Genomic DNA, 14,441 nt, shown 5'->3' with positions numbered 1-14,441 from the left:
CTAGGATTATCATAAGCCACGGTGTCCAGTCCCTCCCCCTAACTTTTCAATGGCTCTCCACTGCATTCAGAGTAAAACCCAACTTCTTCCGGTGGCCCTGGGATTCTGCAGGACTACTCTGGACTAATTTGTCCATGCTGTTCCAGCCACTCTGCTCCATTCACTGTGACTCACTTTCCATTCCTCCACAGGCTCTTTCGCAATTCTCACCCTTCTGTCCTCAGCTGAAATGCCACCTACTCCAGGCAGCCTTTCCTGACCACCCTACTGAGATTAGCCCCCTTCCCTCCATTCTCCATTCCAGCCCCTCAGGCGTGCTCTTTAATGTCCTTACGAAAACCTGCAATGCTCTGCTTGCTATCTCTCTCATGAGGCTACAAGTGCCACAGGGGAAGGAAAATGCCATTGTGTTCCCCGAGATGTCTCCAGCAGCTCAGTAAAGCATAAAGTAGGAGCAGAGGCAATATTATCCAGATGACAAAAACGGAGTCTCTACCCAGACTGCCCTGACTTGCTCTGGTTCCCTAATGGGGTCACTTGAGGTCAATTCCTAGGCCCAATTATCGGAGGACACTCCCAGTCCTTCCAAATAACACCGAAAGCGGCAGGGCAGAGCAGAGCTGACATCGTCTCTAAAGCACACCTCTCATCAGTCCTCCTGCCCTTCCGGGGGTCCGAAGTGTCTCCTGGCAACTGGCTCAGCAATTCTGTGGGGCTCCACCTGCTCAGGCTTCCCCAGGCCCTACTCAGCCGCGGCAGCATCACCGAGATAAGGGAAGAGGCTGCGCCAGCAGCGACAGGAGGAAGCGCCGGCGGAAACCCGAGGGAGGGGCGCGTGCTGCCGTGGCGCTCCCCCAGCCGCTGATACCCTCGGGCTCGCCGGGGCCCGGGAAGAGAAGGGCGTTTCCTCACAGTCCAGCCCGGGGCAGGGGCGACCCGGGGTGGCAGGGAGGAGGAGACAGGCGCCGGCAGCGCCCCGAGCCGCTGCTCCCGGCGAGGCCAACCGGAAGCTGGGAAGGCAGGCGGCCTTGCAGATCTGGGCGCCGACCAGGAGGGCTGCGCCGCCTCGGGGGTCCCAAGGAGAGGTGGGCGAGGCGGGCAGACCGCCGGGGTAACCGAGCGCCAGAGCGAGTCACCGGAGAGCCGGACTCTGCCCACTGGCGGCAACGAAACGGCCCAGACGCCGGGTCCCGGGCCTGAAGGAGGTTCCACGGGGTTGGAGGGCTCAGGGGTTCCAGGAGGCCCTGGCGGGTCCCCTTGCGGAGTGCCGGCAGGGGGAAGGGCAGCCAGCCAGGGCCCTAGGCGACAGCGCACTGTCCGCGGGCTGGACTTACTTCACGGCGGGGCGGCCGAGCCTCCGTGTGCCGGAACTTGGACACCTTGAAGCGGTTCATGGCGACGGCGACGGCGGCGGACGAGGCTTCGAGGACCCGGGGCGTCGACTCTCAGGTGCACGCCGAACAACTGCGACTCCCGCTGCCTCGGCCCCACCCGGGGCCCGGCGCCGCGGCCACACCTCCGGCACACCCTCTGCCAATCGCAGCCGCCTCCGGCCCGCTAGGCCACGCCCCGACCCCGCCTCTTCTTTCTCGCGCGCACCGCCGGCCCCGCCTCCCGGCCAATCGCGGCTCGGCAGCCCCGCGAGGCAACGCTCTGATGTTGAGGGGAGGGACAGGCGCGGGTGGGAGGTCACGTGGGGCGCAGCTGTCCGCCCACGGCCCCTGCGGTGCTTGCTCGCGTGGGATCTAGGCTGTAGCAATCGCGATTTCGTGTGCAGGATTTGCTGTGGAGTCTTTGTGGTGTGCCTAGCACGCCTTCCAGCACTGTTTACCTCTTCCCGCAGAAAGGGGAGAAATTAACAAGCTCCATTTGAGAGACAGGAAACGCCCGGCTCAAAGAGAGTGTAAACCGTTAGTCCCCAGGTCACACCAATGGTAAGAGGCAGAGGGGGAACTGGAGCCCAGATGTAAAGCAAATCCCTGTCCTCCGGGCCTACTCAAAAGCCTCTGCATCCGGCCAGGAGTGGTGGCTCATGTTTATAACCCCAGACTTTGGGAGGCTGAGGCAGGAGGATACTTTCAGCCTAAGAGGTAGAGGCTGCAGTGAGCTGCGATCGTGCCACTGCACTGAGGCCTGGGGGACAGAAATAGACTCTGTCTCTAAAAATAATTATAACTTTTAATTTGTCTGTATGTATGTATGTATGTATTTGACATGGAGTTCACCTCTATCAGCCAGGCTGGAGGGCAGTGGTGCAATCTCAGCTCACTGCAACCTCTGCCTCATGCATTCCAGTGATTCTCTTGCCTCAGCCTCAGGAGTAGCTGGGATTACATGCGCAAGCCACCACACCCGGCGAATTTTTTTTGTATTTTTAGTAGAGACGGGATTTCAACATGTTGGCCAGGCTGCTCTCAAACTCCTGACCTCAGGTGATCCATCTGCTTCAGCCTCCCAAAGTGCCAAAAAAAAAATGTTTTCAAAGTGCATTTTAACCGATAGTCACTTCAGGGGCAGATAAGAAGATCTAAGACACCTGTTGGCATTGAAGCCGGCCTCATTCATCCCTCTCCTCCAGAAATTGATTTGTGGAAATCACTGATTTCCCAGCAGATTAAGTGACAGCAGGTTGGAAACTTCTTTCCTTGGTATCACAGTGAAAAATTGGGACGCAGCCGGGCGCGGTGGCTCATGCCTGTAATCTCAGCACTTTGGGAGGCCGAGGCAGGTGGATCACGAGGTCAGGAGATCGGTACTGTCCTCGCCAACATGGTGAAACCCCGTCTCTACTAAATATACTGGGCATGGTGGTATGCACCTGTAGTCCCAGCTACTCGGGAGGCTGAGGCAGGAGAATTGCTTGAACCCATGAGGCGGAGGTTGCAGTAAGCTGAGATCGTGCCATTGCACTCCAGCGTGGGTAACAAGAGCGAAACTCCGTCTCAAAAAAAAAAAAAAAGAAAAAAATTGAGATGCATCATGAGACTTTTCCAGGCTTTTCTGCTGGTTTTTTGCCCTCTTTTTCCTCACTAGGCCCTTTTTCCTTCTGCTGTGATTTTCTTCAGTTGCATGAACAATTTTTGTGTTTTCCAGAATGAGGGCCTCATTACAAAGAACTCCCAAATTCTTGTTATTAATTATTCTTGAAAACAGGACTTGTGAAATCAAAATCACTATGCCATGCAGCAGGCTAACCAGACATTGTTGTGCTGGAATTTGACCTGCCATTTGAAGGACAGCCATTCAGGTTAGAAAGGTGTCTTCCAGTACCCTTAAGACAAAAACAGTTGAGTTGTCAGCATTACTAAGAGTGTAAAGAAACAAACTGGCTTTGCAGATGTCATCTGGAGCCTTGTCGTATCAGCCATCGTCAACCCCACCGTGTTCGACATTGCCGTTCACGGCGAGCCTTTGAGCCATGTCTCCTTCAAGCTGTTTGCAGACAAGGCTCCAAAGACAGCAGAAAACTCGTGCTCTGAGCACTGGAGAGAAAGGATTTGGTTATAAGGGTTCCTGCTTTCACAGAATTATTCCAGGGTTTATGTGTCAGGGTGGTGACTTCACACACCATAATGACACTGGTGGCAAGTCCATCTACGGGGAGAAATTTGATGATAAGAACTTCATCCTAAAGCATACAGGTCCCGGAATCTTGTCCATGGCAAATGCTGGACCCAACACAAACGGTTCCCAGTTTTTCATCTGCACTGTCATGACCGAGTGGTTGGATGGCAAGCATGTGGTATTTGGCAAGGTGAAAGAAGGCATGAATATTGTGGAGGCCATGGAGCGCTTTGGGTCCAGGAATGGCAAGACCAGCAAGATCACCATTGCCGACTGTGGACAACTTTAATTAAAGTTTGACTTGTGTCTTAACCACCAGACCATTCCTTCTGTAGCTCAGGAGAGCAGCCCTCCACCCCATTTGCTCACAGTATCCTAAAATCTGTGCTCTCGCTGCAGTTCCCTTGGGTTCCATGCTTTCCTTGTTCCCTTCCATGCCTAGCTGGATTGCAGAGTTAAGTGTATGACTAAGAAATAAAGATGAAATAACAATTTTCAAAAAAAAAAAAAAAAAAAAAGACACAAACCTGGTTTTCACAGGTTTGTGGATCGGAGGCCCTCCAGTTCAACTTTGCAATTCACCAAGTAATTTATTCCGCTTAAGTTCGTGGCAGCTGGCTCACTCTGAACTCTCAAGGAATCACTCTCTAGGCTTTCATGGATAAACATATTGTTGAAAAAAAAAGAAAACAGGAAAAGGGATCACTCTCTTCAGCCAGAAAGGATTTAAGAACACGAGACGAATGGTCACTCTCTGGACTCTGGTGATTATTTTTTATTATTTATTTATTTTTGAGATGGAGTCTCACTCTGTGATCCAGGCAGGACTCCGGTGATTATTTTTTATTATTTTTTACTTATTTATTTTTGAGATGGAGTCTTGCTCTGTCGCCCAAGCTGGAGTGCAGTGACACAATCTTGGCTCACTGCAACCTCCACCTTCCAGGTTCAAGTGATTCTTCTGCCTCAGCCTCCTGAGTGTCTGGGATTACAGCCACAGGCCACCATGCCTGGTTAATTTTTTTTCTTTTTTTGAAACGAAGTCCTACTCTGTCACCAGGTTGGAATGCAGTGATGCGATCTTGGCTCCCTGCAACCTGTACCTCCTGGGTTAAAGTGATTCTCCTGCCTCAGCCACCCGAGTAGTTGGGACAGGTGTGTGCCACCACACACAGCTAATTTTTATATTTTTAGTAGAGATGGGGTTTAACCATGTTGACCAGCATGGTCTTGATCTCTTGACCTTGTGATTCACCTGCCTCAGCGTCCCAGAGTACTGGGATTACAGGCATGAGCCAAAACTCAGGATCCCGTTTTTGTTTGTTTGTTTTTTGAGATGGAGTCACACTCTTGAGTCTAGGCGGAGTGCAGTGATGTGATCTCGGCTCACTGTAACCTCCGCGTCCTGGGTTCAAGCAATTTTTCTATCTCGGCCTCCCAAGCAGCTGGGATTACAGGCATGTGCCACCATGCCCAGCTAAATTTTTTTGTATTTTTAGTAGAGACGGGCTTTGACCACATTGGCCAGGCTGGTCTCAAATGCCTGACCTTGTGATCCACCCGCCTCGGCCTCCTGAAGTGCTGGGATTACAGGTGTGAGCCACCACACCCAGCCTGTTTGCTTTTTTTAAGACAGAGTTTCAGCCGGGCATAGTGGCTCATGCCTGTAATCCAAGCACTTTGGAGGCCAAGGTGGGCGGATCACCTGCGGTCGGGAGTTCAAGACCAGCCTGACCAACATGATGAAACCCCGTCTTTACAAAAAATAAAAATTAAAAAAAAAAAAGAGTTTCATTCTTGTTGCCCAGTCTGGAGTGCAATGGCACCATCCAATCTCACTACAACCTCTGCCTCCTGTGTTCAAACGATTCTCCTGCCTCAGTCTCCCAAGTAGCTAGGATTACAGACATGTGCCACCAAGCCTGGCTAATTTTAGTATTTTTAGTAGAGACGGGGTTTCACCATGTTGATCAGTCTGCGTGGTCTTGAACTCCTGACCTCCGGTGATCCACCTGCCTCAGGCTCCCAAAGTGCCGGGATTACAAGTGTGAGACACCTCGCCTGGCTAATTTATGTATTTTTACTAGAAATGGTGTTTCAGGCCGGGCGCGGTGGCACAAGCCTGTAATCCCAGCACTTTGGGAGGCCGAGGCGGGTGGATCACGAGGTCGAGAGATCGAGACCATCCTGGTCAACATGGTGAAACCCCGTCTCTACTAAAAATACAAAAAAAAATTAGCTGGGCATGGTGGCTCGTGCCTGTAATCCCAGCTACTCAGGAGGCTGAGGCAGGAGAATTGCCTGAACCCAGGAGGCGGAGGTTGCGGTGAGCCGAGATCGCGCCATTGCACTCCAGCCTGGGTAACAAGAGCGAAACTCCGTCTCAAAAAAAAAAAAAAAAAAAAAAAAAGAAATGGTGTTTCACCATGTTGCCCAAACTGGTCTTGAACTCCCAAAATGATCTGTGTACCTCGGCCTTCCAAAGTGCTGGGATTACAGGTATGAGCCACTGTACCCGGCCCAGTTTTTTTTTTTTTTTTTTTTTTGTAGAGATGTTGTTTTACTATGTTGCCCAGGCTGGTCTCCAACTCTTGGGCTCAAACAATCCTCCTGCCTTGGCCTCCCAAAACGCTAGGATTACAGGTGTGAGCCACCATGCCCAGCCATTTTGTCTTTAAAAGAGTTTCTTGGCCAGGCGCGGTGGCTCACGCCTGTAATCCCAGCACTTTGGGAGGCTGAGGCAGGCGGACCACTAGGTCAAGAGATCAAGACCATCCTGGCCAACATGGTGAAATCCCGTCTCTACTAAAAATACAAAAATTAGCTAGGCACGGCGGCATGCACCTGTAGTCCCAGCTACTCGGGAGGCTGAGGCAGAAAAATTGCTTGAACCTGGGAGGCGGAGGTTGCAGTGAGTCGAGATCAGGCCACTGCACTCCAGCCTGGCGCCTGGCAATGGAGCGAGACTCGGTCTCAGAAAAAAAAAAAAAAAAGTTTCTTGCATTTCTTTTCTTTTCTTTTTTTTTTTTTTTTTTTTTTTTTTTTTTGGAGGCAAGGTCCCGCTCCATTGCCCTCATTGTACTGCAGTGCTGCAATCTTGACTTACTGCAACCTCTGTCTCCTGGGCTCAGGTGATCAAACTTCCCACTTCAGCCTCCTGGAACTACAGGTGTGAGCCAACACTCCCAGCTAATTTTTTATTTTTTAATTTTTAAAACTTTTTTTTGAGAAGAGGTCTAATTCTATTACCCCGGCTGGTCTCAAATGAGACTCAAGCAATCCTCCCACCTTGGCCTGCAAAAGTGTGGGGATTACAGGCATGAACCAACGCGCTCGGCTGATTCTTGCATTTCTTTTTTTTTTCGAGACAGAGTCTCACTCTGTCACCCAGGCTGGAGTGCAATGGCACGATCTTAGCTCACTGCAACCTCCGCCTCCCAGGTTCAAGCGATTCTCTTGCCTCAGCCTCCTGAGTAGCTGGGATTACAGGCGCGTGCCACCATGCCCAGCTAATTTTTGTATTTTTAGAAGAGACGGGGTTTCAACATCTTGGCCAGGCTGGTCTTGAACTCCTGACCTTGCGATCCACCTGCCTCGGCCTCCCAAAGTGCTGGGATTACAGGTTGAACCACCGCGCCCAGCCGATTCTTGCATTTCTAAGGTTTGAAAAGCAATGCTTATATTTTATCTTAGTTTGGGCAGAAGTATATTTGCTTTGAGCCAAAGCCACTAGTGGTTTATTGAAAAGGTTTTTTGTCTGTTTGTTTTGAGACAGAGTCTCACTCTGTTGCCCAGGCTGGAATGCAGTGGTGTGATCTTGGCTCACTGTAGCCTCCACTTCCTGAGTTCAGGTGATTATCCTGCCTCAGCCTCCCAAGTAGCTGGGATTACAGGCATGCGCCACCATTCCTAGCTAATTTTTCTATTTTTAGTAGTAGGGGTTTCACCATGTTGGCCAGGCTGGTCTCAAACTCCTGACCACAGGTGATCTGCCTGCCTGAGCCTCCCAAAGTGCTGGGATTACAGGCATAAGCTACTGCATCCAGCCCAAAAACGTTTTTAGAAAATCGTCAGGACAGTGGTCCCACTGGATCCCAGGCAACCGAGACACAGATCATCCCCTTTCACAGGGAACTGTAGTGCTACAGACATCAGAGACCAGAACATCTGGAACACACATTCCTCACTCACTTGTAATTGTCCTATATTCTCTGTAAAGAAAATGCTACACTTAGAGAAATCATGCCCCTGAAGAGCCTGGCTCAAACCCTTCTGCCCTCCCTAAAAGAGCTCTGAGCTCACATGTGAGAGTTGCAGCCACTGGCAGCCATGAACTTGGCCAGTCCCATCACACTTCAAATGATCAGTGGTTTCAGCAAGAAATCATGCAGACCCTCTTCCCACCCGTTGCCTTTAGCCCAGTGCTTGGAGGAGCATCAGATATCTGTGAGACCTGGTCTCACAGATATCCGAAGCTCAGGAGATGAGGAAAGGGCTCAGTAGAAATGCTGGTCTAGTGAAATGAAAAGTGTGGAGGGAAAATGCTTATGACCTTGTGTGCCCTTTACAAGTAACATCTGTTTCTCCTTCCTTTTTTTTTTTTTTTTTTTTTTTGAGACAGAGTTTCACTGTTGTTGCCCAGGCTGGAGTGCAATGGTGCAATCTTGGCCTCCACCTCCCGGGTTCACAATATTCTCCTGCCTCAGCCTCCCAAGTAGCTGGGATTACTGGCACCTACCACCATGCCCAGCTAATTTTTTTTTTTTTTTTTTTTTTTTTTTGAGGTAGAGTCTCATTCTGTCACCAGGCTAGAGTGCAGTGGTGTCACCTTGGCTCACTGTAACCTCCACCTCCTGGGTTCAGGCGATTCCCCTGCTTCAGCCTCCCGAGTAGCTGGGACTACAGGCATGTGCCACCACACCCAGCTAATTTTTACATTTTTAATACAGACAGGGTTTCACCATGTTGGTCAGGATGGTCTTGATCTCTTTACCTCGTGATCCACTCACCCTGGCCTTCCAAAGTGCTGGGATTACAGGTATGAGACACCACGCCTGGCCAATTTTTGTATTTTTAGCAGAGATGGGGTTTCACCATGTTGCCGAGGCCGGTCTCAAACTTCTGAGCTCAGGCCCACCTTGGCCTCTTAAAGTGCTAGGATTATAGGTGCGAGCTACCATGCCTGGTCCATTTCTTCTTAAAACTCACATTTTTGGACTTCTGCCTGGAGAACACCGGGGCATATTCTGACTGGCACTGTGGACAGGTGTGGCCTGTGGCTTCTGCAGTGTTTGGCAACAAGCCTGGGATGGATCCATTTGTGTCTGGCCACAGCTGAAGTCCTTGGAAGGCAGGGCAGCAGTTTGCACCCATGGTTATAAATGCTGTCCTGCCTCTCTTTTGTTGTGAAAAGCAAATAAAAATAAGCATGAAAGGCTGGGTGTGGTAGCTCACACCTGTAATCCCAGCACTTTGGGAGTCTAAGGCAAGTGGATCACATGGTCAGGAGATCGAGACCATCCTGGCCAAGATGGTAAAACACCATCTCTACTAAATATAAAAAATTAACTGGGCATGGTGGCACACACCTGCAGTCAAGGCTACTTGGGAGGCTGAGGCAGGGGAATTGCTTAAACCCAGATGGCAGAGGTTGCAGTAAGCTGAGACAGCACCACTGCACTCCAGCTTAGTGACAGAGCAAGTCTCTGTCTCAAAAAAAAAAAAAGAAAAAGAAAAACATGAAAAAGTACTTCACAAATTCTTAAGGGCCATATGGGCCGGGTGTGGTGGCTCACGCCTGTAATCCCAGCACCCTGGGAGGCCGAGGCGGGCAGATCACAAGGTCAGCAGTTCGAGATTATCCTGGCCAATGTGGCTAAATCCTATCTCTACTAAAAATACAAAAATTAGCCAGGTGTGGTGGCGGGCACCTGTAATCCCAGCAACTCAGGAGGCTGAGGCAGGAGAATCGCTTGGACCTGGGAGGCAGAGTTTGCAGTGAGCTGAGATCGTGCCATTGCACTCCAGTCTGGGCAACAAGAGTAATACTCTGTCTCAAAAAAAAAAAAAAAAAAAAAAGCCATATGCCTCTGAGTTACTGATCACAATGACGTGACAGGCATGTGGTTTAAAGGAAAGAAAAACACATTTTTACTGTTAGAAGACCTGGGCTTGGGTCTTGATTCACTCATTTACTAGCTGTGCAACCTTGGACAAATCTTTTCATCTTTCAGAGCTTATTTTATTGTTGTGTTTTTCTTTGTAGGGGGACCTGTCTATGAAAATGGGAATAGTCCTCACCCTACCTACCTCACAGGGTTGTGCTCTTATCAAAATCAAAAACAAAGCCAGAGAACAGTGGCTTATACCTGTAATCTCAGCATTTTGGGAGGCTGAGGCGGGCAGACCACTTGAGGTTAGAAATTGGAGACCAGCCTGGCCAACATGGTAAAACCCCGTCTTTACCAAAAAATATAAAAATTAGCCAGGCATGGTGCCACACATCTGTAGTCCCAGCTACTTGGGAGGCTGAGTCAGGAAATCTCTTGAACCTGGAAGGTGGAGGTGGCTGGTCAAGTCAGCTGAGATTGTGCCACTGAACTCCAGCCTGGGTGATGGATATCCTGTCTCAAAAAAAAAAAAAAAAAAGAAAGAAAACAAGCTGGGTGCGGTGGCTCACACCTGTAATCCCAGCATTTGGGAGGCTGAGGTGGACAGATCACGAGATCAGGAGTTCCAGAACAGCCTGGCCAACACAGTGAAACCCCGTCTCTACTAAAAATACAAAAATTAGCTGGCCATGGTTGCATGCACCTCTAGTCCTAGCTACTCAGGAGGCTGAGGCAGGAGAATCGCTTGGACCCAGGAAGTGGAAGTTGCAGTGAGTCGAGATTGTACCATTGGACTCCAGCCTGGACTACAGAGTGAGACTCTGTTTCAAAAAAAGAAAAGTAAGAAAGCAGGCCAGGTGTAGTGGCACGTGCCTGTAATCCCAGTGCTTTGGGAGGCTGAGGCTTGGGGAGGGGAGACCCCATAAGTGCCAGGGCAGGAGTCAGAAGCCTCAGCCTATTCCCATATAAATAATGAAGAAGAAAATAACTAGAGATATAACATTGTAGTTATTCATAGGTGATCTTAGTTCTTTTACTAATGCCTCTCAGGTTGAGAAGTGTGAATCTGGGGTGACACTGTGAAAGGAATGACCCTAAGGCAAAACACTTTAAGCTCTCTCTCATGCCAGTGTAAGGGCTGCCGGAGGGCGCCTTGGCTGTGCATGGCAGAGCCAGAGCTGGGGAAGTGCCTGCTATTTAGCCAGTTAGGGAAGGAGACATCCAAGATGGCTGAGATGTCTCCTTCCTTGAGGGAGTTAGCAGAAAACTCTGCTCCTCCAACCTCTTGCCGTGGCTGACAGGGAAGCCCGCAGACATCCAGGGGCTTAACTGTCTCTATGTGGTGCTGGGCTTCAGTGGTCACGGTCCAGTGCTACCAACTAGCAAATCAGGGTGATTCAGGAACCACAGACCATGGAAGACCACTAGTGTTAAGATTCTGCCGCTGAGTAATTTATCCATGTTTACTAATTGTATCATTCCCTGCTTCTCTAATAAGGCCTAGCACCGAAAAGAGAGCAGGCATACGCCTAGGCTGCTCTCAGCAGGGAGTCTTTCCCATGTTTTTCTTTCTTCTGTGTGGCAGATCCCAAGGACTTTGTCCTTTCTTTTGGTAATTACCATCAGCCACTCCACTCCTTAGGAGTTCTCTGCTTCCTAATAAAAAATACTGGTTCCTGGCTGGGCGTAGTGGCTCACACCTCTAATCCCAGCACTTTGGGAGGCTGAAGCAGGGGGGATCACCTGAGGCCAGGAGTTTGAGACCGGTCTGACCAAAAAGACCGTCTCTCCTAAAAACACAAAAATTAGCCAGGTGTGGCTAAATTAGCCAGGTGTGGCTAATTTTACAGGCACATGCCTTTACTTGGGAAGCTGAGGCAGGAGAACTGCTTGAACTCGGGAGGCGGAGGTTGTGGTGAGCCAAGATAGTGCCATTGCACTCCAGCCTGGGCAGAAAGGGTGGAACTCTGTCGGAAAGGAGGAAGGGAGAGAGGAAGGTAGGGGAGGGAGGAAGGGAGGAAGGTAGGGGAGGGAGGGAGGGAGGAAGGTGGGGGGGGAGGGGGGAGGGAGGGAGGGAGGGAGAGAGGGAGAAGGAAGGAATGAAAGAAGGAAATACTGGTTCCTCAACAATGAACCTTCCTGCTATGCCTCAAAACAAGAACACACACACTCTTTCAATGTGGAGGATTTTTACTGTTTATCACTATGGGGAAATAGATGGGGGATAAAAGAAAATACAAAAAAAAAGGAGGGGAAGTTACAACATTGACAGTTTTCATATTACTGAGCTCCCCTCTAGTTCCTAACTCACCCTGAGGTAGTATATGAAAGTCCTTTGGCTCTTGTTCTCAGCTTCTATTTTTTTTTTTTTTTTTTTTTGAGATGGAGTTTTGCTCTTGTTACCCAGGCTGGAGTGCAATGGCGCCATCTCGGCTCACCGCAACCTCCACCTCCTGGGTTCAAGCAATTCTCCTGCCTCAGCCTCCCGAGCTGGGATTACAGGCACGAGCCACCACGCCCAGCTAATTTTTGTATTTTTTAGTAGAGACGGGGTTTCACCATGTTGACCAGGATGGTCTCGATCTCTTGACCTCGTGATCCACCCGCCTCGGCCTCCCAAAGTGCTGGGATTACAGGCATGAGCCATCGCGCCCGGCCTGATCAGCTTCTATTCTTGAAAGTTGTTCTCAACCAGCAATATTCCCCCAACCCCTATTTCCCCTAAGTTTTGGGCTCCCTGTGAGCAAGTAACTGTGTCTGAGTTCTTGGTATTCTCAGTGCTTAGCAGACAGCCTGGCACCTGGGGCTAATGCAGATAGAGCACTGGCTATGTATCAAGTACTGTAGGAAGCCTTTACATGATTATCTCAGTCAGATGACCCTTTGAGGTCATTACTTTTTTTTTTTTTTTTTTTTTTTTTTGAGACAGTCTTGCTCTGCTGTGCAGGCTGGAGTGCAGTAGCATAATCTTGGCTCACTGCAACCTCTGCCTGTCAGGCTCAAGCGACTCTCCTGCCTCCCCGGTAGCTGGGACTACAGGCGCCTGCCACCACGCCTGGTTAATTTCTGTACTTTTTTAGTAGAGACGGGGTTTCATCATGTTGGTCAGGCTGGTCATGAACTCCCGACCTCAGGTGATCCGCCCGCCTTGGCCTCCAAAGTGCTTGGATTACAGGCCTGAGCCACCACGCCCAGCCTTTTTTTGTTTGTTTGTTTCGTTTTGTTTTAATTGAAACTTCTTTGCGAGACTAACCAGGTCAAGTCTCCCTTCCTAGCTTTATTTCATCACATACTCTTACATTTAGGGCTTAAGCAAAGAAGGCAAACACTTTCATATCTTAAGACATTTGCTTCTGAAGTTCTGGCTACTCAGAATACTCCACCCCTACCTGACGCACTTTTCATCAAAGTCCAATTTGAATCTTACCTCCCAGAAGCCCTGACATTCCAAACTTCTTCTCTCTCGTTTTAGAAAGGGAATGATACCTTCGCCTTGTATGGCTTTCTTGGATAGCATTTAAGCTTGTCAGTTGCTAAGGAGCCTCTCTCTCGTCATTGTTTGCTCCTCCAGAGCAGAGACGGTGTATCGTGCATCATTGTATCCTGAATATTCTAGAACATGCATGACACACATCAGGTGCTCACAAATTTCACTAAGTTTTTTGGCAGCAATGCTCTCATTCTGAACCACCAAGTTCACTGCAGGTTTGGAGACGACTAACATGCTTAAGGAGAGAGTTGCGTCTTGTTAGAGAAGGATGGTGGGCAATCAGTGTAAGAGAAAGTGAGACTGCGGCCAGGCTTTGGGGATGACGGCGAAGATTTACCAGAAGCGCGCGGAGACAGCAGGGCAGAAGTTAAAGCTCACGCAATTCACTGAAAGTCTCAGGGTCAGCAGGAGGGAACCAAGCACTGCATGCTGGGAGCGGCGCTAAGGAGCGCCGCGTTGCATGCCGGGACCTGTAGTCTCGCCACCACCCCCTTCCCCGCCGGTACCCTCGGACCAATTACGTTCGGCTACATTCAACCAAGTCCTTACACACATAGCGTGCATTCATTGGTTGTCTACCACGAAACAACGAGGTTCTGCAGGGCAATTCTACCTGACAACACTTATCAGAGGAAAGCCGGATTCGCCGATGGCTAACCGGAAGACGCATTATGTGCGTCTGCGCGTGCGCAACGCTAGCGCCTCTACGCGCGCCCGCCGTTCCGGCGAGGCCCCCTAGAGTCGGGCGGCGCAGGCGCAGTGTCCCTGGGCCAAGATGGCGGCGCGGTGCTCCACACGCTGGTTGCTGGTGGCTGTGGGGACCCCCCGGCTGCCGGCTGCAGCGGGGAGAGGGGCCCGGCCGCCCAGGGAGGGCGTGATGGGGGCATCGCTGAGCCGCAAGCTGAGCATCCCCGCCTTCCCGTCTACCCTGATCGCTTGTGGCCCCCGAGCGCTGCTGACATTGAGACCTGGTGTCAGCCTCACAGGTGAGGGCAGGTTCCAGCGCCCGAGTGGCGGTTTCAGGGCCTACAAAGGAGTGAGTCTCCTAGCTGCTACCTACCTCTGTGGGCTTAGCGGGGTGGAGGGTGTCTTCCGACCCGGATGCGGAATTGCCGGAGAGTCAGGCAGGCAGGAGGCGGAGAGGCCCTAGAGGCTACTCAGCCTTCAAGGGAAGGAGAGAAGCGTGGAGCCCACGGCGGCAGTGATGAAAAACCCCGTAGACCGTGAACCTTTACCTCTCTGTCAACATTTCTGGAGGCCGCTGCTCTTCCTTTTCC

The 14,441-nt window shown here is 50.6% G+C and overlaps 3 protein-coding genes across 6 annotated transcripts in view; 2 read left to right on the top strand and 1 right to left on the bottom strand.

Moving 5' to 3' along the window:
* Nucleotides 1–1,516, bottom strand: part of CORO7 (coronin 7) — a 64,719-nt gene extending 63,203 nt beyond the window's left edge. For both annotated transcript variants that reach the window (XM_039478366.2, XM_074381656.1), the window contains exon 1: nucleotides 1,335–1,516. In XM_039478366.2, the coding sequence (XP_039334300.2) occupies nucleotides 1,335–1,394 (60 nt within the window). In that variant the 5' untranslated portion in view covers nucleotides 1,395–1,516. The remainder of the gene's footprint in view (nucleotides 1–1,334) is intronic.
* A 1,885-nt stretch (nucleotides 1,517–3,401) lies between these two features.
* Nucleotides 3,402–4,900, top strand: LOC141580530 (peptidyl-prolyl cis-trans isomerase A-like). The gene has a single exon (XM_074381655.1). It carries the CDS (start codon nucleotides 3,419–3,421, stop codon nucleotides 3,851–3,853), a length of 435 nt encoding a protein of 144 aa, XP_074237756.1. The 5' UTR covers nucleotides 3,402–3,418; the 3' UTR covers nucleotides 3,854–4,900.
* Nucleotides 4,901–13,918: 9,018 nt separating this feature from the next.
* DNAJA3 (DnaJ heat shock protein family (Hsp40) member A3) overlaps nucleotides 13,919–14,441 on the top strand; it is a 29,902-nt gene continuing 29,379 nt past the window's right edge. For all 3 annotated transcript variants that reach the window (XM_074381654.1, XM_010339134.2, XM_010339133.3), the window contains exon 1: nucleotides 13,919–14,150. Coding sequence is in view for 2 of the 3 variants with exons in the window: in XM_010339134.2 (XP_010337436.1) it covers nucleotides 13,940–14,150 (211 nt within the window). In the remaining variant the exon portion in view is untranslated. The remainder of the gene's footprint in view (nucleotides 14,151–14,441) is intronic.

The sequence above is a fragment of the Saimiri boliviensis genome, chromosome 12 (assembly GCF_048565385.1).
Source record: "Saimiri boliviensis isolate mSaiBol1 chromosome 12, mSaiBol1.pri, whole genome shotgun sequence".
Taxonomy (NCBI): domain Eukaryota; kingdom Metazoa; phylum Chordata; class Mammalia; order Primates; family Cebidae; genus Saimiri; species Saimiri boliviensis.
Note: the sequence above shows the minus strand (reverse complement) of the source record. Positions and strands in the feature narration are given on the sequence as shown.

Bases quoted from the DNA above. Each gene is read 5' to 3' on its own strand.
- LOC141580530 (XM_074381655.1), top strand. From the start codon at position 3,419: ATGTCTCCTTCAAGCTGTTTGCAGACAAGGCTCCAAAGACAGCAGAAA.